The 27755-nt window shown below is 28.2% G+C and overlaps 1 protein-coding gene across 2 annotated transcripts in view; it reads right to left on the bottom strand.

Moving 5' to 3' along the window:
- Nucleotides 1-15942, bottom strand: part of LOC100209967 (uncharacterized) — a 59693-nt gene extending 43751 nt beyond the window's left edge. The window contains exons 1-3 of one of the 2 annotated variants that reach the window (XM_065795247.1): nucleotides 15782-15942; nucleotides 6156-6279; nucleotides 5842-6036 (exon numbers count right to left, since the gene is read on the bottom strand). In XM_065795247.1, coding sequence (XP_065651319.1) covers nucleotides 5842-6036; nucleotides 6156-6279; nucleotides 15782-15898 — 436 coding nt within the window. In that variant the 5' untranslated portion in view covers nucleotides 15899-15942. Of the gene's footprint in view, nucleotides 1-5841; nucleotides 6037-6155; nucleotides 6280-11386; nucleotides 11558-15781 lie in introns of those variants that run through there. The other variant, XM_065795248.1, reaches the window with a different exon arrangement.
- Nucleotides 15943-27755: the final 11813 nt, after the last annotated feature.

Here is a 27755-nt window from a genome sequence, read left to right as displayed (position 1 = left end):
ATCCATTGTAGCATTAATTTTTTTTGAAATTTTTTTCGTTTTTATTAAAGTAGATATATTAACGAGTATTTTGGAGCAAAATTTAGAGGTGGGTTTTTTGAAATTTTTGGTAAAAATATAGGAGTATTATGTGAAAAAATAAGTATTATAGGTCTGTGCTCATGATTTCTTTTTAATATAATTGACATTAACAATTTTCATTAGTCATCAAAAATTATACAATAGAAAACTCAGTTAACCTATTGTTTAAAGAAACTTTAATTCAAATAAATATTTATTTTTTAAATAATTTTATGCTTTCTAATAAATGATGTATTATGTTATCTTTTACGAAAACAAAAGAAACACTCGATATTAAAACTCTAAGACTTGGTATGAGCCTGAAATATTACCAGCTGTTGTTCTTTCTCTGTAGTTAATCATTAAAATAAAAAAACAAGTTATAATCAAAATTTAAAAAATAGTTAATATTTAATATCATATTTATAAAAACTAAGGATAAAAGTCTGTGTATTTTGTGTTTATTTATAGCTGAATAAAAAATTAAAAGAATAAAATAAACAAGATTTTGTGTACCGCTGGTATTTTATCAAATGATCAATGTTGTAAAATGGTGTACACTAAATCAATATGATTGAAAGATTTATCAAGGTATTCAGAGAAAGATAGAAATTTATTATTATGGAGATCTGGGCTAAAAATATTAAACGTTAATGTTAAAATCTGTTTACATCATGAGCAACTTTTACTTCACCGGTTTGCAACTTCCCAAAAAAATTGCATTGAGCCACTTATAAGGCATAAAACTAATATAAAAGGTAAATTTATATTTTCTTAACTTATTGTGCTGTCTTTTTACAAAAACTACATCTAGTACACTTTCAGCTAGTTTGAAAAATATTTTTATTTTATTTCTAAAATTATAAAATTACCTAAATTATTATTTCTTAATTTCTGCAAATTTTTCATTTATAATATATTTGTAGGTGGTTTGCAAGAAAATGATATTCAACTGGCAAAACATATGTGTTCAATTGGTATTGAAACAACACCTGGTTTTAAGATTATCCGTCATGTCGAGAAGAAGTGGTGAAAAAAAAGATATTTGGTCTACCTTAAAGGACCACAATGGTGAAGATGATTTCCTGGAAAAACTTTTTTTGATGAAGATATAGAAATTGCACAAGAAAAAGAACTTATAAATACCAGTTTTGAATAATTAGATATATCACCAGTAAAATTTCATGGGGTTTCACAACATGCTAAAATTTTTCAAGGGAAAAGAAAATTAATGAAAGTTACTGATTTTATGTCAAAAAAGCTATCAGTTATCCTCAGTGTTAACGCAACAGACATGAAAAATGATGTTACTGAGGAGCCCAATTTTGAACATCAGAAGAAAGCTGAAGATCTAGATAAATTGATACTTTCAATGCAAAAAAAGCTGAAAACAGTTAACAGAAGAGAAAAGATTCAGATTTTAACATTGGTTCCAGATTCATGGTCTTTAAGGAAAGGAGCTGAAGTATTCAATATTTTAAAGTCAACGATAACTAAGGCAAGAAAACTTAAATTTGAAAAAGGAATATTAACACATCCAGAAAAAACTAACATTGTTATAATTTAATCAGATCTCATTGATAAGGCAGAAAGCTTCTATTTTAATGATCAGTTTAGTTGGCAGTTGCCAGATATAAAAGATTTTGTGAGTGTATCAAAAAATAAACATGTATCAAAGCGACTACTTCTTTGCAATTTAAAGGAGTTATTTATTGAATTCAAACTATAGCACCCTCAATCCAAAATAGGATTTTCTAAATTTGCTCAGTTAAAGCCAAAATGGTGTATTTACGCTGGTCAAAAAAGAACCCATGCTGTTTGTATATGTGCAATACACCAAAACCTAAAGCTTATGCTTAGCGCAGTTAAACTGGAAAAGAGTTACCATAAACTTATTGAGAAAATTGTTTGTAACAGAGAGTCAAGGTAATGCATGGTCCATAAATGTAATCGTTGCCCTGAAATTCAAAATACTATAGGTTATATAACTGCAAATCTATTGCGAAATGAAGGATCATTTGAAGATAATGACAAAGTTGATGAAGATGAAATAATTGAATACAAACAGTGGAGTACAACACATAGAGCAGAGCTGCTAAGTTATATTACTACAATAGGCGAATTCATTGTAAGTCTTAGTGAAAAACTTAATAGCACAACATCTCACTCTTATATTGCTAAAGCACAAGATAAATAATTAAATACATTAAAGTCATCTATACCCATAAATGAAATTATTGCTTCGGTTGATTTTGCAGAAAACTTTAAATTTGTCATACAAGACGAAATCCAGAGTTACCACTATATCCTGTAGTTATTTATAACAAAAATGATAAGAGTGCTATTGAAAGTCAACCAACGTCTTTATGTTTTATATTTGATGACTTAACACATGATGTTGGATTTATTTATTGTATAGTAAAAAGAACTGTTCAATTTGTACAAGAAATTTTCCAAATACCACAAAAATCCATTATTTATCTGATGGTTGTGCTGGCCAGTACAAAAATTGCAAACATTTTTTAAATTTATGCCATCATGTTGAAGAATTTGGGATGCAATGTGAATGGAATTTCTTTCAACGTCACATGCAAAGTCACCATGTGATGGCATTGGTGGAACAGTTAAAAGACTTGTTTTGAGTGCTAGCCTTCAATGTCCAATTGACTTACAAACTCAGAACACTGAAGAAATGTTCTATTTTTCAAAAGATAACTTATTTGGCATCATTTTCTTTTTTTTTTAAAAGGCGAAGATATTTTATTACTCCGTAAATCTTTGCCTCTCCTATTGAATTATGCAAAGACTTTACCTGGTACAAGAAGTTTCCACCAATTTATTCCACAGGATGCAACAAGCATAAATGTCAAATAAGTCTCTGAGAAGGAGGAATTTAATCTAACATTCAACCTTACTGGCTCAAGAAATCATTGCAGGAAAAAATTATATGTGCAAATATGATATGTTTAACTGGGTTGGTTTGAAGTTGATGAAAGAAATGATGAAATGCCCTTGTAAAGTTAATGAAAGAAATGATAAAACGCCTTTGTAAAATTCATGCATCCTTATTTACCTAACAATTCATTACATTGGCCAAATATAGTTGATTGTTATTGGGTTCCTAAGCCCCATATTTTAATTATGATAAAAAAAACAATATCTTTAAGAACAGGGCGCATATGCCAGATAGACGCAGATGATTTGCCCAAAATCCAATCTTTAAATTAACTCAATTATATTACACCAGTTTTCTTTTATAAGTTATTTATGAATTAATCAGATGCAAGTTCTGGTTTTTTATTTAAAACTTGTATTTGTTTAATTTTTAGACTTAATATATTACAATTATTATGAATTTTTCATTTTAAATATTGATAATGGGTTGTTTTTTTTTAATGAAAGTTTTCAAAATTAGTAATTTTTTAATAAGTAACATCAAAATGTACTTTTTCATTATAATTCGTTTAACTATTTATAAAAATCATCAAAAAACCCACCTCTAAATTTTGCTCCAAAACACTCTATTATTCAAAATAAACTAAATCGTTTTAATATTGAGTGTTTCTTTTGTTTTAGTAAAAGATGACATAATATGTCATTTATTAGGAAGCATAAGATTATTTAAAAAGAAATATTTATTTGAACTAAAGTTTCTTTAAATAACAGGTTAATTGAGTTTTTTATTGTATAGTTTTTGATGACTAATGAAAATTGTTAATGCCAATTATATTAAAAAGAAATCATGAGCACAGACCTATAATACTTATTTTTTCACATAATACTCCTATATTTTTACCAAAAATTTCAAAAAACCCTCCTCTAAATTTTGCTCCAAAACACTCGTTAATATATCTACTTTAATGAAAACAAAAAAAATTTCAAAAAAAATTAATGCTACAATGGATACCAGGCCTCCTTTCCATCTTTGTTAAAATTTTAAAAATAGCTATTGGTGAAGTACAGTCCCCATATTGATATAGTTCTAAATATTTTCATTAAAAACAAATATCGTATTCTGATTCCTTGTCTTAAAAACTATACTGGTGCTAATTTTCAGCTTAATCACATGCTTAGTTGAACAGTAACTTGTAAAACAAAAACTATAGTAAAATCAAAATGGCTGCCGAACAAAAAAAAATTGCTAAAAAGCTGATTTTAAAGTAACAATATCTCTGATCTGTTATGATGGGTTATAAATCTGAGATGATGGGTTATAAACATTAAAAATTTGTCCCACTTTCTCATGGAATACCTCAAATATTATTATCGGTTTACATCTATTAATTTAACAATTATTAGAGGAAAATCCATGCCTTGTTATTGTTATTGTAAAAAGATAACTGATAAATTGATGTTATTAAAAAGTATAGAGAGTGAAGATTCTGATACGTGATAGATTTTTAACCATCTGATTGCCCCATTTCTTGCACATCTATTGATATATAATTTGTCTATAGTTGTCTCGAGATGGAACTTGGTCGAGAAGAAAAACGTTTGCTGTTCAATTTTCAATTCAAGTTGAATTTGAACACTTCTAAAGCAGCCCGAAACATTTTTTAGGCCTATGGAGACGGAACAATGCCAATTCGTACAGCACAAGACTGGTTCAAGATATTCAGTGAAGAAGGCGACCAACTAACTGACATGTCGAGGTCTGGGCGTCGAAACAAAGTCTATCGCCAAGCAGTCGTCAACAAAATTGAAGAAGATCCATCAATGAGTTGCTGAATGTTGACCAATGAGTTTGATTGTTACCACTCAACAATTGAGGACATTTTGCATAAGGCCGTAAAGAAATGCTTGAAGTCCAAGTGGGTTCCGTACGAGTTGACCGATGCTCAAAAGAAGAAACGCTTCGATGCTTGCAATTGATTGTTTGAACGTTACAGCAATGACCAGCTGGACTTGGAACAAATTGTAACTTGAAATGAGAAATGGGTGGCCTTTGACAATCCACACTGGGGCAATGAATGGCGATCACCGGGTCAACCATCTTCCTCCACTCCAGTCAAGGATTTTCGAAAAGAGAAGCGAATGCTGATCACTTTTTGGCATTGTCGAGGTATCGTTCACTGGGAGTTGCTTGAGAAGGGGCAATCAATGACAGCCGCTCTCTATTGCTAGATCTTGGATCAAGTCAAGCAGAAGTTGCATAATTGTCAAATTCCGGTCATTTTTTGCACAACAACACAAAGCCTCACACAGCACAGATCACAAAGAATTGGTTGGAAGACGTTGGTTGGGTGGTTTTGGAGCACCCACCGTACAGTCCGGACATGACACCGAGTGACTATCACTTATTCCGATCAATGGAGCATTTTTTGAGAGGCAAGAAGTTCCAAAATATTGATGAAATTGAGGAAAATCTACAAAATTTCTTTGATTCGAAGCGCCAAGAGTTTTACCTTTCTGGAATTTACATGTTGCCGGATATCTGGTAGAATTGCACCGATTCAGAAAGCGGCTACTTCGACTACTAGTAGCTTATTGCTTTTTGCTTGAATAGATTTTATGGATAAATTAATAAGTAAGCCTTATGAATAAAAATGCGCGAGAACTTTTCCGCCAACCTATTACAACATCATTGTTATATCTCTATACACAACATATATCAGATACAAAACATAAGACTTTTACATAAAAACATCTGAAACGCCTTAAGCTCATTTGAAAAACTAAACCTAAGCTATAAAAGTTATTCGGTTATTGTGATAAAAATTGACTTTAATATTTAATAAATACTAAATACTTGTTAAAAAAACACTTTAACAAAATGTGTACCTTTAGATCCCCCAAATAATCCAAATACCATTGAAACAAGACTCAATATTGTTGAAAGTGCAGCTCCCATTGGGCCAGCTAAACTAGCCAATGTCCCGACAATACTGAGGCCACCAAGAAGCATATCTTGCCAACTTCCACTACTTATGCCACCAACAAGCTGAGTTAAACCATCTCCAACACCACTTATACCTTCTATAATTTTCAAATATATATTAAACTTCTGTTTAAACAATTTGATACATTTTGGTTCATATGAATAACATTTGAAAGATCACAATTATTTATGACATTAAAATATAAAGTTATCTTACCTGCAATTTTGTCATTACTTCCAAACTTTTTTATAGCTTCCTTTGCTTTTCCAGCACTTGCTTTGAAACTTTCTTTTTTTCTTTCATACTTTGAGCCTCCATTTGGATTTAATAAATTAGATTTCTATAATTCAAACAAAAATATTAATAACAATTACAAAATATAAAAATAAATTTTTAAAAATCAAATTGCCGATAACAAACTAAGAAATAGCTGTCCATAAAACAATGATAAAGCCTCCAGTACCTACAGTTATTTATAAGTCACAGGTGTGTCACAGTTACCAGAGTGTTAGCCAGTCCAATGACACAGCATCTACAGCAACAAATTCCTAAAATTTAATGATCTTTTTTTTTCTTTTTTTCTGTATCTCTGTAAAAAATATATTCCTGGCTAACACACTGGTTACCTACAGTTAATACACAGCTACCTACAGTTGTCTACAGTTACCTTAACACTATTTTCAGATTCAGTTCATTAAAAACACATTTCTGGATCATTTTTTATATGTTTTCATAAATACAATTCATAACATAGTAATTTTTATCAAAATATTTAAAATCAATAATTTAACAAACCTATTTGCATAATTTGATACAAAATAGAAAAAATAAATATATATAACACCTTATATGTAAATAATAGCCAGAACTTTATATAAAAAGTTAACTATTTTTCAACCTTAACAATTTTTTTGAAAAAAAAGATCAATTTGAATGTGCCTTAGCTATTTTTGTCTAATTAGAAAAACCAACCCAAAAATGAAAACACCATTCTATGCAAGGACAAATAAAAGATTTATAGAAGTAGAGAGATCGGATTAAAGAGCTACTTGTTCTAAGAAATAAAAAAGTAACAACTTTTTAGAAAGACAGGAGAAAACAGATGTTTTTTCTGTAAATAGATACGTTATCAGTAACTAGATATGCCATCAGTAAATAGATATGTTATCAGTAAATAGATATTTCATCAGTAAATAGATGCGCCATCATTAAATAGATAGGTTATCAGTAAATAGATATGTTATCAGTAAATAGATATTTCATCAGTAAATAGATGCGCCATCATTAAACAGATAGGTTATCAGTAAATAGATATGTCATCAGTATATACAGCTAGAAGTCAGATATGTCAGTATATACAGAAATAGATATGCCATCAGTATATACAGAATGTGTAATACAGTATATACAAATAGATATGTCAGCAGTATAAACTTATTATGGAAAGACAGGAGTAAACAGATACATAATGAGTAAACAGAGCTTTAGAAGTTATCAAGAATATTATTAACATAGGTAAAAAACAACACAGAACTGGAGAAGGAGAGCGTTGTCTATCAATAATAACTTTAATTTTAAGAAACTTTTTCAGATACACCATATCAGACAAGCTCATGGAGAAGCATGCCAGACTTTAACAAAATACTTTGATATACCAAGACTAATAGCCATCGCCTTGCTACCTCCAACTAATGCATGATAGTACCTTTCTGTTGCTTTCTTGCTAACTGTTTAACATTAACAAGTATGCAGTAGAATGGGAAAATTGAAATACCTATTGATTTTCAGAGAGTAAATTGTTAGTTTCAAGATGTTATCAAAAAAAGTTTAAAATACTATTAGCCTGAAAATGAAATGTTCAAAGACTTTGCAAAAAATAGCAAGATAGATTAGATGATAGTAAAAGGGGTCTGAGACCATTATATATTATAAAGCTCTATTACCTATTGTAAAGAAGATAAAATTTTCACCAGTGAGAAAAGACATCAGTCTAAGGACAAGATAGTACAAGATAGGGTTTGTTAGTATCTAAATGTTTCGACCGCATGTTAAAACTATCATCTACACATCAAGAAAAAAAAAATTTAATTATCAATTTATCTTTTGAGAAATATTGAGGTTTTACTTGGATATCTATTTTTGAAAAAAGCATTTACCTAGGTGGATTTTACGATACCGATTTAAAAGTAAAAGTGTCACTCTTTTTTCAAAGCGTTGCAAAGATGAACATGTTGTGTTTTATAATTATAAAACACAATATATTCATATAACATAATTTTATATCAACTTACAATTTTTATTAAAGTAGTTATTAAAGTAAATGGTTTAAGTTTGATAAGCTTAGTTGTTATTTTTAGTTACTTAATAATAAAGTAAATAAGAAAAAATAGTAACTACAACAAACATATATATAGATTTATATTTTTTTCTAAATACAGTATTTAATATAGCGATTCTGCAAAAAACATATGACGTTCAACCATAAACACTGAATTATCATAAACTTTACTCTATTATATCTTTTTGTACAATCAAGCAATCACCTTGAGGTTTTTTGCATCAATTAGTGTTACTCAACCTCTTTCCAATCATATATAGGAAGTACTATGCTCTATATGCTTCTATATTCATATTCACTTAAATATTATCAATATCTTGAGACCACTTTTGCTTAAAAAAGTTGTCGCGGATACGTTTTTTCAAAAGTAGCTTTTGAAGGTTAGATTTCTTAAGTAGGAGAGAACGGGGTAAGATGGGACAAAAAAATTTGCTTGCGTACTGCGCTTTAAATTTTCTACAAAAACCATACAAATTGGTTTAAAACCATAGTCCAATGAATTGTCATGTTAAATTATTGCGAAACCCATTATTTAACCATCAAATTAAGTTCAAGGGCTTGGTTTTTTAAAGTGACACTGTTTGTCCCATGTCACCCCATGTTGGGGTGAAATGGGACAATGGTTGGGGTGAAATGGGACAAAAATAGAAACAAATATTTTTGAGCATTATTTTATTGTTTTTTCTACTCCTTATAAAACATAACAATACACACAATTTATTTATGTTTAAAAAAAATAAAATACTATTCTAAATGCATTTGTAACTTTGTTCAACAGGTTGCTTGATGTTTAAATTGAGTCAAAATTACATTGATGTCTGAGGGGGTAACTTTTTTTCTTTTTCTTATCTTTATCTTCTTTCTTTCTTTAACATTCTGATAAACTATCAACTATTTCATTTCTTGTTGGTGTGTCAGTCAATACCAGAGACCTAGAACATTTTCTTTTTGCACTTTTTCTCTTTGCCACCCTTTCACCCGCTTTTGAAAATGGCCTTATATCTTCTGTTGCCCAATGGTAGGCAAAAGTGCTAATTTGCTGTTTCTTTTCATTAATGATTTCAGATACAATGCACAGTGATGTGGGGATTATTTGTTTGTCGGAATTTTCATTTACTGGAATTGGTCGATCAGATACATAAGAACATAAAAAGTCTACATCACTGAAAACATATGGATCGTACGGGAAAATCCCAGCTGCTTTAAAACCATTTTGAATGTTTTGGGAAGTAAAGGCTCTCGTATAAGCTACTCCTAAATTTTTAGAAATGTCATATATCGTCATAGAAGTATTTGGATGTGCCTTTAACCATGAATCACATGCTGAATTGTAAAATGGCCCAAATACTGATCTGTCAAGTGGTTGGAGTTTGTGGCTGCAATGGGGTGGCAATGTCAAGAGCACAACATTGCTTTCCTTAGCTTTATCCATCAGTTCAATCGATATATGAGTTTTGTGGTTGTCCATTATTAAAAGTAATGGATGATCCTTTCTAGGATGTCCATACTCCACAAAATGATCAAACCATTTCAAAAAAATTTCTGTATTTATCCATTCACTAGGATTAGTGATGCTTTTGTATCTGTTGGTGCACCTTTAAGCATATGGCTACAAAAGTGGACACGAGGAAATATTAAAAACGGTGGAATAAAATTTCCAAGGGCATTAATGCAATCCACCATTGTAACTAGGGTTCCCCTTTCAGCAGAAGTTACCTGTCCTACTTGCTTTACTCCTTTACCTGCAATCACTTTCACTGGCTTATGAACAGTTGTCAGGCATGTTTCATCAATATTGTAAATGCAATCAGCAGAAAAGTTATAGCGCTTCTGCACACTGTCAAGGTTTTTGAAGAAAGTATCTACATTTGTGCGATTGAAACTAGTTGTTCGACTGAGGCTGGTAGCTTCTGGCGTACGAATAGATAATTTTGTACGATTTAAGAATAAATAAAACCATTCAGCTCCAGCTGTTTCACTCTTTTTCCAGTTTTCTGGTATTTTAATGTCATTTTTAATTGCATATTGATATGCAAGTTGCTTTGTTTCTCTAACATCAAGTCCATAATGCATTATAGATGCTTGACGAAGATATATTGAAAGTTAATCTTTTTGTGTCTTATTAAAAATATATTTATGTTGTTCATCAAAGTATAAGTTACTGTAAGAAGTTTCTTTATTACCCTTTATTTTCCGCTATGAACTTGATTTTGAAATTGTATGCTCTTGTGCAGCTGCTTGTAGTGATAAACTGCCAGATTCGACAGCCATCACTGCAGCTTTTATTGTATGAGCATCAGGCTTTAGCCGACTTGTCACTCGTTTGTACTTTCTTGGCATCTGAAAAATTATTACTCATATTACTCACTCCATTATTAAAAAATGAAAATCTCCATAAAGGTTAAAAAAAGGGTGATGAATCGAATGGAAAAGGAAACCTTTTTCAAATTTATACAAAAAATTTTTAGTTCTCAACGTCTAAAAACTTTAAGGTAGATTTAGTTTAGAAAAAAAAAAATTTTTTAAAGGTTCTCTGTCTCAAAGGCAAGTACAGTCTTTCCTCTCTCTAAATCAAGTATTTATTTATGTTTTCTTGAAGATTTGATACTTAGGAATTTTGTTTTAAAAACATGTATGCATTATATGTTTGTTTTTTTTTACGCGTATTTTATGATGTTATTTTGTTTTGATTTTTGCGATAGTTTACTAAATTTTTGCGTCTGCTTTTAGAAATTTGATCATGTCTTCTTTTCACTTAATTAGAAACTTAAATAGTAGCTAAATAGGGCGGTTCATTTTATGAATATATAACTGCTTTAAACGGTATAAAAATCTTTGTTCTTTCCATCATTTTTGTTTGTTAATCAAAATAAAAAAACTTCTTATTCATATCCTTATTCGTTTTCTAAAAATGAAACTGAAAGTTAAATTCTTAAAATGGTAATAAATTAAAAGTAACTAATCTAAATTTTTTAAAGGCATTCTCTGGATTGGACTCATCAAAACTGTAAGTTTGGTTGTAGGCCATAATCTATCTATTCAATAGACTACTGCTTTTCAATGTATACATCAACGAACAAACACCTGCATTGACAATGTTTTAACATACCATTTCGCCAATGACACTAATTAATTGCTGAAGATTCGCTTGAAAAAAATGCAGTTAAAAACTAATGAGGCCATATTTTCTGTTATTATTTGGCTTCGAGCAAATAAAGTTTCACTAAACGCTACAAAAATCAAAACAGTTGTCTTTAAAACCAATAATTAAAAAAACAAGGACAATGCACTTTTAACATTAACGGAAAAATATTAACTCAAAAGCTGTGAAGTATCTTGGAGTTTGGCTGGATGAGAGTCTTTCTTTTAAGTACCATCAAACTTACTTACAGACTAAGCTAAGTCGATTAGTTAGAATGTTAGCCAAGATCAGACATTTTGTAAATTTTGAAACACTTATGAGTATTTATCATGCCATATTTGGAATGCGTGTCAGATTCGGGGTAAAAAAAGAAGTCCCTTATACCAACTAGTTTCACTTCAAAACAAAGCCCTTAAAATTATTCACTTTCAAAGTTTCCTATTTGACAATGTTTCTCTGCTGTATAAATTATCAATAAATTCTTAGACTGAACGACAATATTACTTTTTTAAATTGTTTTTAATTTGTATGGGATCATTGTCATGATAAACTTCCGATTACCTTCAAGAACTTTTTCCTAAAAACATGTAACAAACATTCTCACTTCCAAAGATCCTTTTTATGCTACAATATTTTTGTAGAACATACTAGGACAGCAAAATTTTGCAGCAAATCAATTAAACATCAGTGCACCAATGCTTGGAACAATCTCTATCATTCTTTTAAAACTGAAAACTCAATTTCTCGATATAATTTTCTCAATAAATTAAAAAAACACTATTTGGATAGCTACTAGAATAACAACATCAATAAAAGCAATATATCACTGTTAATAGTCTTATTAAAAATACTCTCTCTTGTATACTTTATTTATTTTATAGTTTTTTTAATTTTTTTAAGAATTTTTACATTTATGTAAAGCTCTTTTGTCGTCCTTGTACAATCATTGAATGTGTATGTGCATAAGCATGTGTGGGTATATGTATGCGTTTGTGTATAAATGTGTATATAAGTATGTTTGTGTGTTGTGTGTTAATATGTCTGTATGGTTATGTATATGTATGTATGTGCGTATGTATACGTGTATATGCGTATGTGTGTATATATATATATATATGTTTGTATGTGTATGGATGTATATGTGTTTATGTGTATTTATATAAGCGTATGTATGACATATATGTATGCATGTATGTATGTATGTATGTATTTATTAATGTGTGCATGTGTGCGTGTATAAGTATAGATTTATCTAAATATATCATTGCTATTATAGTCATTGTTATTATTACTATTATCTTTATTTTTATTATCATTATTTTTTAATAATACCATTATTTTTATTAATACCATCATTTTTATTGTTATTATAACTATTTTTATTGTTACAGTTATTATTAATGTTATTATTATTGTTAACGTTATGATTTTTAGAGTTGTTAATATTTTATTCTTATGTTATTATTCATTTTCATTAGGTGTTTACGCATCATTAGTAATTATAATATTTGTAAACATCCTTGAATTGTAAAATCATGTAATTCAGAATATATCGATTGACTTTTGTGGTTACTGATTGACCTTTTTTAAACTATTTTATTCTAAAACACAAAACGAAAAATCATATCAACTTCAAAAGTTGAAAAGTGAATGAAAATGGAAATGTGTAAGAACTTATATCTTTTATAAGTTCTAGTACAATTTTGAATTAATTAGGCCTACTTCCTTTAATTTTTAACATAAGCACAAATATTTTGTATTTTAAAACTTTTATTTATTGCAGGGACGGGTTTTGTCACTCGCCTAGGAGGGGGCTAAAAAGGTCCGCATACTTTCATTTACAAGTCTTCTAAAGCTCTATACAATGACATCAGTTATATATTTAAACTATAAAAAAATCCTGCGGAATGGCTATTTAATACCAATAAAGTTTATTGGTATTAAATACTTCGTTCGTGTTCTGGAAGTGTAGATTTGTTGAACTATTTTTCTAACATGTTCATTTAACTTATGCACTTGCCAAAAAACTTTTTATGCACTTGCCAAGTTTCAAAAAAAAAAACGACGCTTTCATGCAAAATTTTCTCACTTAATGGAGGTGCCTAATTTTCTGTTTGTTGTTTAACATAAAGTATAGTATGGCTCAAAATGAGCCTTTGAGGTTTTAAAAAACGGAGACCATAATATCGATTTAATGAGAATATGTAAGGGAGCGCTGCTACATCGACTGATTTAGGTAGAACATACAAGGGGATGCTGCCACATCGACTGATGGTTTGGGTTGGAGCAGGTATAAATCAGTCGATGAAGCAGCACTCTAAAATTTCTCCTAAAAACGGTATGATATCTGGTCAGCATTTTTTTTTTAAACTCCAAATCTCATTTTGCCATACTATTTTCTGTTTACCGTTGTCGCGTTGAATAAGTAGGTATAATAAATTATTGTGATAAAAAAATGTCAACTTTGTGGTATGTGTATATATAACCCACTATTTAAGTTAAACTTTTATATAGTTTATGATTAAGAGGTAACATTACCTAAAATGTATTAAGAATGGTAAATTAAAGATGTTTCCTTTAAAAATTAAAGGTAAATTAAAGATGTTTTCTTCCATATAAGGTGTTTCTTTAGTACTATCATTGTTACAAAGAAATAATAGGATACAAAGAATGTATCCTATTATTTCTGCTTTTTTTATTTTTATGACTTATTTGAATATTTAGATTCAATCAATATACTTAAATACGTTTTTTTGTTTTTTATTGTTGGTTTGTTTATGTACCTAATGTTTTAGTTAATATTTGAAAAGTTCATTACTTATTTTGTTTTTGTAAGTGTCTTATAGAGGTCTAAAGTTATACAATTGGCTAAATTAGGTCAACTATTGCTTGTTCTTTATTTTGTTATTGGCATGATGATTTGTTTTGCTCACTTTGTAGTTGTTTTTCTTACTGTCATGAGTTATTTATTTTATCAACTAGGGTTATCAATATAAGATATAGTTAATAGGTGCAGTTATTAAATTCAGTTCTTTATTTACATACATTTGTTGCAATTGCATTAACTATAGCTACTATTACAACTACACCAAAAGTCATATTTAAAAATATGGCTATGTGATTTTAAATTATAATGAGATATTTGATTAATTTTTTATAGAATATTTTGAAAGTATAGACTATTCTGGTATGTTGATACCATGGCTGTTTTAACATTTTTAACATTTATATGATTTAAAAATTTAAATCCTTCTGGCACACATTTAGAGTAAAAAATTTTATTATCTTGGTAGAAAATTTTATATTCTTTGCAAAAAAATTAAATTATCTTAGTAGAAAGTAAAAAAAAAACAAAAAAACAGTTGGGCTAATTGTTGAGTAAATACAAAGAAGTTAATGTAAAAAAATCCGCTTGTTACACTGTACAGCAGAAGTAGGGTTAAGGGCTTGGGGCCTCAGTTCATACATTAACAATTTAAGGAAGTTCTTACGGTCTTATTACCGAGCACCACGGAATGGCTTTCAACAACAAGGAAGTTCACGTCTCCTTCCATACTAATGTCGTTTATTGGGCTGGAGACGGCATCGAAGCAAAAACTTTATGTTCTGAGCCAGAACTCTTACCATTGCGCTACGGCTGCGCATATGCTCAACCGGATCGCCATTTAAGCGTATGCTCTACCAGAGCATTTTCTATGACAATAATTTCAGACTTTGACGTTAATTTCATCAACTTTGACGTTAATTTTATCAGCTTTGACGTTAATTTCGGGTAATTCAATTTCAGGTGCAGTCAAGTTATATTTTTAAACCAGGTTTTTGCCGCCATAAAATTATACAAATGGTAATAGTTTTATTTAATGACCCATTCTTTTTATGTGTTTTTATCAGTTTTAATTAATAAACTTGCTTTATGAATAAAATAATTTTTAAGCTATCTTCAATACTTTAGCAACATCTGATTCATAATTCGTATCCATAGTTCATAATATTCAAATTATAAAAATATTTAAAAGAAGTATGCAATAAAAAAGCCCTCGAATTTGCGAAGTCAAAATAAACTTGAATTAGATCAAAATGAAGTTTTAATAAAAAAATTAAAGGTTAAATTCATTCATAAATTTATTGCTAAAATATTACAAAAACAAACTTCAGTTAACAACAAAAATCTTTTGTTATAACAAATGTGTTAAAAAACCTAATATATATATTTAAAAAAATGGTTACACTAGATAAAAAAATCAAGGGAGCTTTTACAAGTCTATACATTATTTTTTTTACATGTAAGCAAAAGTTGTTAAAATTATATTTTTATTATTTTAAAATGAGTGTTAACAAAACTACAAAGATAGTAGTTATTACCTCAATTATTGCATCAGCAAAATTTGGAGACGAAATCTTTGGCGCTTCTGTTGCGTTTGCGGTATAAATGGCAAGCCAACAAAAGGCAACTATGCATAACCGAAACGCCATCTGCATTATAATTTTTCATAAAAAAATCAGAACGATTAGTTTTTATTTTTTTTTCGGAAAAGAAAAATAATAAACTTATATTTTTTCAATTTTAATCTTTTCCTATTTTTTGGTTAATCTAATATTACTGCTGCTAGAACAACAACAACAAAAAAACACTTTACCCAGTTTCTGATATTTGTTGCATACAATATGGTTCTAAAACTGTAATTGCTACTTCTAAAAATGTAATTGCTATCAAATGGAAAGAAAATTTTTCAGCAGAAACCACTGTTTAACCACTGTTACACATACATTAAAGTTTAGAAATTACTCAAAGTGGAAATAATATTTATACACTTAAACTTTCTATATTTAAAATCAAAGTTAAGACTCGTGTTAAACAACATTTCAACACGGCCTTGCAACTTTTTACATATCGTTATAAATGTGAGTTTTTTTAAGTTTTTGCATTCATGAATTTTAAATCTCTCTATTAAAAAAGACTGAAAAAATATAGTTGTATTAAAATAAGCTTGTTGACATTAGCATTGCATAATCAGCAACATGTTTAAATCGAATTTATGTTAAATTTAAATCTAGGGTTGGTATGATAACCCTAGAATTAGACTTAAAAGATTACAGTCAACCTAAGAGAAAAAAATTATTTATGTTTTTTGACAGTTACGACCTAGCATCTAATACTTATAGCAAAATATTTTTATATAAATATAGGGATCGTCCACAAATTACGCCACGCAAAAGGAGGGGGGAGGGGGTGGGAGGTTAGCGATTTTGTGACAATTTGTTACAGGGCGAGCGGAGGATATTCAGTTTTGTAATGCAAACTTTCTTTTTTAAGTTTCAAATTGAGAAAATATTTTATATTGGTTAAAAAAGTACCAAGCCTAAAACATAAACCATCAGTTGATGTACACTTAACTGCAACTGTGTTAGCATAACTTAGAATTGATTCATCAAATTGATAACTTTTCTTTGAATTTACTTTTATAAACTGAATACAATTTTAGTCAATTAATGTAGAGTTCGCTACGTCTGCGGCTTAATGAGTCAATGATATAGCCGATATATCATCGATGAAAAGATAACTAATTATAATATTAAACAAAAATAATAATATAATAATTATTAAACAACAATAATAGTTTAGGTCAACGAAATTTCACTTTTTTACTTTTTTTTTGCGTACAATATGCTTTTCTTATAGAATTCCTTATTCTCATTTCAAATACCCAATCCTTTTTCTTTTATCAAGTCAAGTTTTAAAGATATTAGAGTTTAATTCTAGAATATTTTGGGGTAAAATCCCGGATATTGTCCAAAAAAAACTTTTTCAAAAGTTGTCAACCTGGGTCTCAAAAAAAGCATTTTATTGGTAAAAAAATAACATTTTTTTAGACTGTTTTGATTTTTAACTACATTTTTATGCCAATAAATTTTAAATAAAAATGTTTATATTTTTTAAAATCTCTGTAAAAAAAAAAACGCTGAATTTTTTTGTTTGACACTTGACGTGATAGAAAAAAAAAAGATTGAATATTTAAAATTAGAACGAGGAATACTATAAGAAAAACATATTATATGCATTAAAAAAACAAAAAAAACAAAGAAAAAACATGTAAAAACGTAATGTTTCGTTGACCTGTTTAGTTAACACGCATTAATATAAAATATTATGTTAATATAATCTCGAGCGCATCACTAACTTATTGCTAAAGAAGTTTTCTAAATAATAATATTTATCAAAAATTAAATATATCTTTAGATGTTATTTTTCTGTTTAGTCACTGTTAGTTTATATCGAACTACAGGAGTGCAAAAAAGAATATATGTACACTCCACTTCCATCATTTACACATGTCTTAAGCCAGTCGATATGTGTAACTACACTGCGACTACGGCTATATCAATTGATTTGTGTACGACTTGGTTATTATTATTGTGCAAAACTTCAAAAAATGTAAATAATAAATAAATATATTTATAATCAAACAAACATTAATAGTTAAAACATATAAAACAATTTTCATTTAAAACATTGAAAATATAAAATTTAAACATTTTTTGCGTTGAATTAATATTTTTTTGTTGCTATTTATTTGTTCGTATAAATGATGATTTTCAAAGAAATATTAAATTTTAATAATTAAAATTTATGTGTTAAAAATATATTCATTAGATAACTAAAAGCAGCCATAAAAAAAAAATAACCCACAAAAAGGGGAAATTTTAGGAGGATGAGGTGTCGTAAGGTGGTGGTGGTGGTAGGGCAGGGGAATTTGTTGCCTAATTTCAGGGGTGAGGTGGTTTGAACAGTAAAACGTGACAATTTATTTCTTGGGAAAAGGGTCTATAATTCTCAAAAACTGCGTGACGTTATTTATGGACGACCCAACCATATTATTTATATCGAAAAACTGTTGTTATGCTGCATAGTGTTCTAGAAAAAAGTTTTCAATTCCAAAAAAAAACAAAACATCAATGAACATAAAAAAAATTCTCAGTATAAAAAATGTTCTAGTACTTCGTATGAGCTTCTCGAACTTTTAGTAGAACCGCCATTCTGTGCGGCAATGAGGAAACAAAAGACAATATTCGAATGTGATTTTATGACATCACGCTTTTATTATAGCTTTTCTGAGATATAAATCTGCTAATGAGGTTAGACTCTATTTGGAAACTTCTGCTTTCAATTTTACTTAAGATTTTTCAATGGTTTTTCAAAATGATGCATTTGTGTTTTTAATGATGGACAAAAATGAGCACACTTTATTTTGAAGCGTGCATGCGTATTTAGTTTGTTTTTTGTGTAGTAAACGCACTTTTGTCTAAAAAATAAAAAAAGAAAAGGAAAAAACTTTTAATCTTACATACATTATTTTTTAATAAACTTGGAAACTCAGTCAAAAAATTTCACAACAAACTGACTTTAGCATACCCACGAAAAATGCCTCTGTGCACATTTATTATTATGGCGGTTGATTGATTATTGATGAACTTAAAGACCCATTCGAAGCGCTAATTATAGCCAAAACGACACAAAATATTAAGGCTACATAACAACATCAAAGAATTGGTATTTGATACTCGGCATAATTTAGAATCCTTGTTACCACAATTATAAAATCTCCATAACAACGAGTTAATTAACAACTCCGTAATAATGAGTTACTCAGTAAAGCTCCAATACTCACAACAGTTACAAACTTTGAAATAGCATTAAAAGTTTTTATTAAAATAAATAAATATTTTTTACTCTAACTATAAACAAGTAAAATCAATACAACACGTTGTATACGAGTATGACAATTATAAAAGGCTATACAACGTTTAAAAAAAGTTCCATGAAAATTTACATAATTAAAGAGGTTGAAGGTACTATAAAATTGTCCAACCGCAAAAAATAGTTAATCATCCGAAATGTACATTGTCGAGTGAAAGTAAACATGGTCAGTGACTTACTAAATTGTTTATACTTTGTTGGCTCAACGTGTATGCATCAATAGTTTTAATTTTAGTTTTTCGATTTTGCCAATTTATCTCTAATTATAACAAATCCTTTTACATGCAAGTTATATAAAATACAAACATATGCAATATTGTTACCTTATATACAAAATATTTATCTTATTTCTTAAATAGTTGGATAATACATTTTTTTATGTATAGGTATTTCTTATGCTACCGTACTGAAGTATGCTGCAAATGGTCATAACAGTTTTTAAATTTACTCGTCATTTTCTGAATTAATATAAAAAAGAAACTATTTAATCAATAAAACCGTTTAAAATAATAAAGATGATTAATTTTAATTGTTCTTTTATAAAATCACAAAAACGTCACTTTATTGACTAAATATGTTTTTATTATTTTGTAATATTTTTATTTTAATTTAATATAATATATTTTATAATTTTTTTATTTTTGTTTTACAAACTAATTTATATAAAGGTGATTAGGCACAACGTAGTTTACGTTTATCAACAGAGGGTTGTAATTTGGGCAGGCATTATTATTATTATCTTCATCATTATTATTACTAATAATTGGTGACCCGTAAAATGGGTTATGGTAGCTCGGTATGTTAATCATTTCAACTCTACAGGTTAGACTCTTCTTGTGAAAACTTTCTGTATTAACAAAGAAAATGAACAACATATCTATAGAATAAACAAAGTAATTTAAAATAAATTCTTTAAAAAAAAAAAAATTATATGAGAAAATCTATATGCGAGGATGATAAGAATGAGTTTAGGCAAGCCTCCCTTTTAATTTAAAAATAACTCAATGTATATAATTATTTGAATTATATATACATATAATATATATATATATATATATATATATATATATATATATATATATATATATATATATATATATATATATATATATATATTATGTATTTTACATATCACGTAATATATTTTAAGTAAAAATAATTTTTTGATTTTTTTGGAATTGAAACTAAGCAACATGTCTTTCCCCAACATACTAGAAAAATTTAAACTTTTCTTAGCATTTTCACTTTCCGCAGCATAACGCTGTCTCACTGAAAGTTTTCTTTAAACTTTTTAATGTTAGTTCACCTCCGCAAGGCACTACCGCATAAACATTATTTAAAATAATTAGAAACTGTCAGAGTCCAAGAATAGAGCTTTGAACAATTCCACAGCTTATTGTTTCTAATTTTGTACATGTTGAATCATAAACAACACCTTGTTTTTTATTTTTAAGGTAACTTTGTAGCCAGTTTAGATTGCTGTTTGTTACTCCATATGTTTTTGGTTTGTGAAGGAGGATTTCAACAGTGCCAAAAGTTTTTGACAAGTAGATGAACAAGCCTAGTGAAATAGTTTTTGTTAGCAAAACCGTCTAGAATTCGATTGGCTAAATCAGTTATTGCGTAATGAGTTGAATGCTTTTTTTAAGAACGAAACTGTTTGGTGAATAAGATGTTATATTTTTCAAGATAATTAACCAAACCCTCCAACCACAATCAAAGTTTATTAAAAGTTTGAATGCCAAGGTTTAAAGTTGAACAACATTTAATAAGCAACCAGGGTTGTATCTTACTCTCAAAACTCGACAAAACTCGTTTCTAATTATCTTATAATTACTTAACGTTTCATTCATATTTTGTTCACTTTAATGTAACCATACAAAATTGATACCATCGTTTTGCATTAAACTTTATTACTCTCTAGTATTTCTTTTTTTTTTATTTTGTACACATTTTTTTGTAATTGAAAACTTAAAATAATATTTTTATTAAGTAAGTTTAAACAATATATACAGATCCGTGGCTAGGCTTCCCCAAATCCCCCATAGCTCCAGCGAACTTAGGGGGCCCATTTATAACTTTAGAGGTCCTTCTATAAATTTAAAGAGTTAATTTTTCTTTTTTTTTAGTTTTGGGGATCTAAACTTTGAAATAAGTTCTGGATCCGTCACTGAATCATCGCTATTTTTATATATAAGGTTTACTCTTACTGTTTTTAATTGACAAGGAAAAAATCCAGTTGTTATTGAAGATTAAAAAAAGAGGTAATTTAATAATATCAAGAACAGCTTTTAGAAGATTAACATGGATATCGTCAAACCTTGCCCTATAATTTATTTTAAGTGCATTAAAGAGGTACTTAAAGTTCACTTACAGAAAGTTCCCAATCATTCTTTTAATAATGAGTTTTTTAAAAGTAGGGTTGGAATGTTTAATTTCCAGGGATTATTTCTGTAGCTAAATTTTTTCCTGTGTTTATAAAAAGTTTATTAAAGTTTTAAACAATTTCTTTCTTATCAATTTTAACAAGATGTTTGTAAATAATTCTTTGTTCACATTTATTTTCAATCTTTTTGAAGTTGTGGTGTTTTTTTGTAATTGTTTTTTTTTCTGTATATTCTTTAATTATTTTCTATGTCTTTCTAATTTTTATTATTGAATGTTAGAATAACAACTTTTTAAATTTTATTTTATGTATTTAATTTCAATGTAGGGTTAAGCGGGGCATATAGGGACTCTTAAGAAACAAATACTAGTTGCAGATAAACTAATCATAGTTAACACTGTTTTTTATAAGTTTACTAAAATTCATTGATATAAAAAAAAAAAGACAAACAAAAAAAAATTCTAAAAATAAGCTATGACAACCAAAGTAACGAAACTCTAGACGAGCAAAATTACTGGATTTTGCACGTGGGAGGGGCTAAGCGGGACAGTTAAAAAGCAGCAGTTATTCATTAATTGTAAAGCTTTTAAAGTGATAAAAAAAATGAATGCATTTTATCATTTAAACTTGTTCAAACATTAAAATCTTAAAAAAGTAACTTGCCCATACAAATTACAGGCCCATGCACCCATACACCACGAAAATAAATAACAACTAAAATAAAAAACTTATTGAGTTTTATTAAAAAATACTCTGAAACACACATACTTAAAAAATTGTTTAAAATTTAACTTGGGCAAAACTAGTATATATTATTAAATTGGTAACTACTACTAAACTTAAAATTAAACAAAAAATATTATAGATTACATAAATCAGATCCTGAAACTATTTGGAAACATTTTGATGAGACGGCCTATTAGCAATATACCAATGTAGAGCAAATTTAAATATGCCATACGTATGAGCAGCTTTTCGAATTTTGGGTTCCTTATTTTTTACAGCTAAAACTGCATTTCATCCTATTTTGGATAATTGATTTTTCTTATACAATTTCTTACCATCGTTGTTTAAATTAAACACTATTAATTATCGAAGTGATGTTATTAAAATAACAATTCCTATGAGTTTATTGCTTTTCTAAATAATGAAAACAATATTTTAAATGAAAAATAAAGTCATCAAACTGTAAACAAAACGGTAATTAGTCAGTTATATAAATAACCTGTTGTCCTAATATGCCCCACAAAAGTCATTTTACTGAAATTAAAACACCAGATTCTAAAAGAAGATAAAAAAAATACTGTCTGAAAAGTATAAACTTTTTATAAATAAAGCAAATTAACAATAGTTCAAGATAAATCTTTTGTCGCTGTATCGCTGAAGAAAATACGCAAATTTTGTTTTTTTTTAAACTTACTGATGTATTTTGGTACTTTTAAGATGGTACCTAGGTAAATAAACGAATTTGTTTATTATAGTGTTTTTTTATATTTTATGTTTCTAAATTGTTTCATAAAGTACGATATAGACTTAACTTTGTGAAAGTTTCAGATGCAAACTCTTTTTCGTTTTTTAGTAGTACGATATAGACTTAACTTTATTTTTTTTTTTTTTTATATATTATTTCAAATTGGTCATTTGAAATAATATATAAAAAAAAAAAAAATAAAAAAAAAAAAAAAAATTACGTACCTAATTAGGACTAATTAAAGCCAATTTTAGCTGAAATGGAACTATATTCTGGCAAAGATTACTAAAAAACGAAAAAGAGTTTGTATCTAAAACTTTCACAAAGTTAAGTCTATATCGTACTTTATGGGCTGAAATTAAAAATAAAAAGGTTCTCAAAATATTTACATTAAACTACTCCACCGCAGATGTACACAATAAACATGACAAAAATTTTCATTGAATAATATAAAATTTAAGTCTTTAAAATAAAATATTAAATATTTTCTGAATTTCAGCACATTTTACATATATCAGAAAACACTTGGTCCAAATTTGATAGAAAAAGCTCAAGTACTTATTTCAGAATCCTTGCCAGAAGATCCAAAAACCTTGAGTGGAGAAAATCAAATGTGAAGTCAAAAAACAAATGATATTAAATTTAAAATTCTCCTTGTCCATAAACTTTGCCCTCTTTGTTCTTAATTTTGTCATCAAAACCTTTTCTATTTGCTCTCAACTTCTTTCTTTGTTTTTTACCTTTGTCACTAGCTTTAATGTTCATTTTTTGAATGCGGATTTTATTTTTCTGATTCAAACCGCGAGTTGAAAAAAATCCTTCAGAGACATTGAAGTTTTTTAAAACTGACAAAATACCAACTCCTCTATCATTGAATGTCAAAACAGCTGATGCAACTGCTATTTCAATAATGGTCTTACCAACATAAACATTTTTTGGGGCTCGCATCCACACAAGGTTATTTAGCGATTTATTTGCATTTTGTGTTTCTCCATCTAGACATCGTTCAAGTAAACTGTCACCACCTAAATCCTTACACGAGAAAATTGGCTTAATTAATTCACTCACGGCTTTTGGTATGATTATTGATTTTTTATATTTAGATATTTTCATTAGTTTATTTAATTGATATTTACAATTTTGTCGTCATCATTATTGTTTTCTGAACAGTGATGGATTAGTGCTGCAATTGATTTTTTCATACTATAAAGATTACCTTTGTTCTGTCTTATGCATATTCCATAATAATTTTAAAAACTGTTCATAACTTTGTCAGTTATTCTACCTCAACCTGTCAATTTCTTGCCATCACTCAACAACTTTCTTTTATATGAAACCTTAGGAGCTCTTAACCGTGCACCAACTCGTTTTTGTACATGTCCGAAACACTCAGTCTTTTCAATTTTATAACCTGGATATGGATTAGCATCTACAATAGCTTTATAAGATTTGCTATCTCCATCACCTCGATACTTTATATAGCGTAAATTGTATTTTGAAAGAGAACGATTAAACATTTCAAGCACTCCGACAGATTGCTCCAGAACTACCAAAATGATTACTTGGGCATGTATAAGATACAAACCATTCACTGTACTCTGGGGATCCTTTCTTAGACTCCCAATATTTACAAGATTTACAATTTTTAGCTAAGGTTTGTGTGTCAATGCATTTATTGTTAGAAATTAAAGTAAACGACTCCATTTAATGAAGAGAATCCGCGGCGCTGCCATGTTCCGTCAACACTAACAGTTACATTTTTTATTTCATTCCCTTCATTGTTAAATGATGCATCACCTGCAAAACCATTGTCAACGCATTGCAGAGATGCCACAGACATTGATTCAGAACAAGCTTTTAAATAAGCAGTGTGCATTTTTTCTACAATATCATTATACGCTGGTAAACTCATTGTTGGTGGAATATTCATAACATTACAAAATGTCTCTATGGCACTATGTCCTTTACCAATCTCTCGAAAAGCTACAGTTGATCTAATATTAACAACAAAGGTTTTTCTTCCTCTCTTTGAATCAGGATTGACAATCGCTTTAGAGCTATACAAGTTTTTTGACCATTTACATACAACACAATGCAAAACAAATAAATATGACAACCCTTTTTTAGATTCAATATCATGAGCAAGATACACTTTTGATTGACAACTGGGACATATTCCAACCAAATTAACCATTGTTCGCAATATATCTGTGTTAATTAAAACATAACACTTAAAGTCATCTACAGTTTCAGTTTCTTTTATAATTGACAAATCTGAATGCATTTTCCTGGCTGATGCTGAAGCGGATATGATGAGTGGTGCTGTTATTTGTGTTGATGTTTTGTTTAAATCTAGAGACGATCATGTTTCTGAAGAAGATATATCTATTGATTTTTTACGTCCTCAATACTTTCGAACAGACGATCTTTTTTTCTCTTCTTTTAGAAGAACCCATATAAAAATATTATACCAAGAAAAAATAGTTCTTAAGAAATACTGTTTCTCTAAAACTAACAAGCGTGATAGGTGGTTTGAAATTATATCGTTTAGTCATTATATAATAACTTTATATAAAGCTACATACACACAACGTTTTTATAAAGGATAATAAATACAGAATCAATAAAATAAACTACTTTTTATAAGGTTAATGTAAGGGTAAAATGTTGTTGCTAAGGGCGTTGCTATAATTTGAAAATAAAGTACTAGTATAAAATTCAAATTTTTAAGCCTTTACAGAGGGTTTTATTAAAAGATGTAACAATAAATAGAATCTAGAGTAAATTTTGAATAGAATAATTATAGTTTCCAAAAATTGATTTTTTCAGTTTTATATACCTATGTACCACCTTAATGCATTTCGGTACTTATAAAATTAAATTTTTTTTACAATAATAAAGCACAATAATTTAAAACGTTTTATCAAAAAAATTTTTGGAAAAAAAATAATTTTTAGCTGAGATATAAAGCTTCAGGTTTAGCTGTCCCGTTTTGCCCCACTGTCCCAATATGCCCCACTCTACCATAATAAGTTCTTTTTTTTTTTAATTTTTATAAAACCTTTATATTTTTTCAATATGATTTTTTAAAATCATTCTTTATCCGCTGGTAAAAATAAGTTGTATGCATCATTAGTTTCATAGCACTCAGTTAAAAGATTCCAATCAATTTTCACTAAATTTTATAAAAGATTGGTTGTCTATTTGTCTTACATAATGTTGCAATGGAATTGTTAGCTTCTGGAATTAAAGAGTAAGAAAATTTGAAAGTAATCGCTAACATTAGTTTTTAATTTTTCACTTTTGATTTGACAAATCATGCAACTATAAGTGATAATATCATCAATAGCTAAAAAAGTATTGCATATTACGCGCGTTGGTTTGTTTATTACTGTTATTGCGCCGTTCCGAAGAAGACTATTTACAAACCGTTTAGCGCAGAAATCATTAAAAAATACTGTTAACCGGGGTAACTTTGGCCAGCGGGGTAACTTTGGCCATTTTTAGAAATTTTAATTAAACATCTGTAACTTTTAAACAGTTAAGTAACGTCTTACTATTTTTGTTTTATCTGTAAATGCAATCTTTCTTGCTTAAATTTTGATCTGAAGTTTGTTGCAAATGCTCTTTACTATAAGTGAAAAAGAATGAAAACTACATACTGGTAAAACATTCGAACATATAAACTGATAGACACGCCGTAAGTTAAATACTTTGAAGCAGACGTCTTTTAGCGCGTGACGTCACGTTTGGGCAAAACGAAACGCGATACAAACGAAATAAAGCTTTAAGAATAGAAAACTTAAGGATAAATATAAAATTTTTCAGTAAACTTTGCACAGTGGACCAGAGAGACCGCCAGGTAAAGTAACTATTTACGGTGTGTGAAAAAACTGGTTTTTTATAATCATCAATTGCTGAAAAATGTTTGAATAATTATTATATAGAAGAAATTTAGAAGCTGATATTTTTTTAAATGATGGAAATAACACTAATTTATAAATATATAAAATAAATGATAATTTTTATTTATAAACAAACCTTAACTAAAAATAACAAATTAGGCAACATTAAAAGTATAATTCTTTCGCATAGCAAATAAAATCCAGGGTGCGCGAATATATAAAGAAATTTATATAATCGCAAAAAAGATAGCTTAAAAAGGGTTTTACTTGTGGATATTGTGCTTTTATATTACTTTTATAAAAATAAAAAAAAATAAATATATATATATATATATATATATATATATATATATACACACAGTAGAATCTCTCTCATTCGAGTTCGATGGGGAAAAATGAAAGTTCGAATTAGAGAGATTTTCAAATTATAGAAAGTTGATTTCTCTTAAACGCATTTCACGGTGACTTTGCATTTAATCGAATTATGGAGGTTTTCGAATTAAGGAGATTCGAATTAGAGAGATTGTACTGTATATATATATATATATATATATATATATATATATATATATATATATATATATATATATATATATATATATATATATATATATATATATATATATATATAATAGATCTAATATATTTTTTATTATCTTAAAGATACCTATAAATTTATATTTTATTATTTATTGTATAACATCATATATGACTCTTAATGAGTTTAATTAGTTTATTTAGAAATATTTGTATTAAAATGTAATTAAAAGTTAAAATTTTATGTTTAAAAAAAAAATTAAAACAAAGAAAATATTTTC

The sequence above is a fragment of the Hydra vulgaris genome, chromosome 04 (genome assembly GCF_038396675.1).
Source record: "Hydra vulgaris chromosome 04, alternate assembly HydraT2T_AEP".
Taxonomy (NCBI): Eukaryota; Metazoa; Cnidaria; class Hydrozoa; order Anthoathecata; family Hydridae; genus Hydra; species Hydra vulgaris.
Note: the sequence above shows the minus strand (reverse complement) of the source record. Positions and strands in the feature narration are given on the sequence as shown.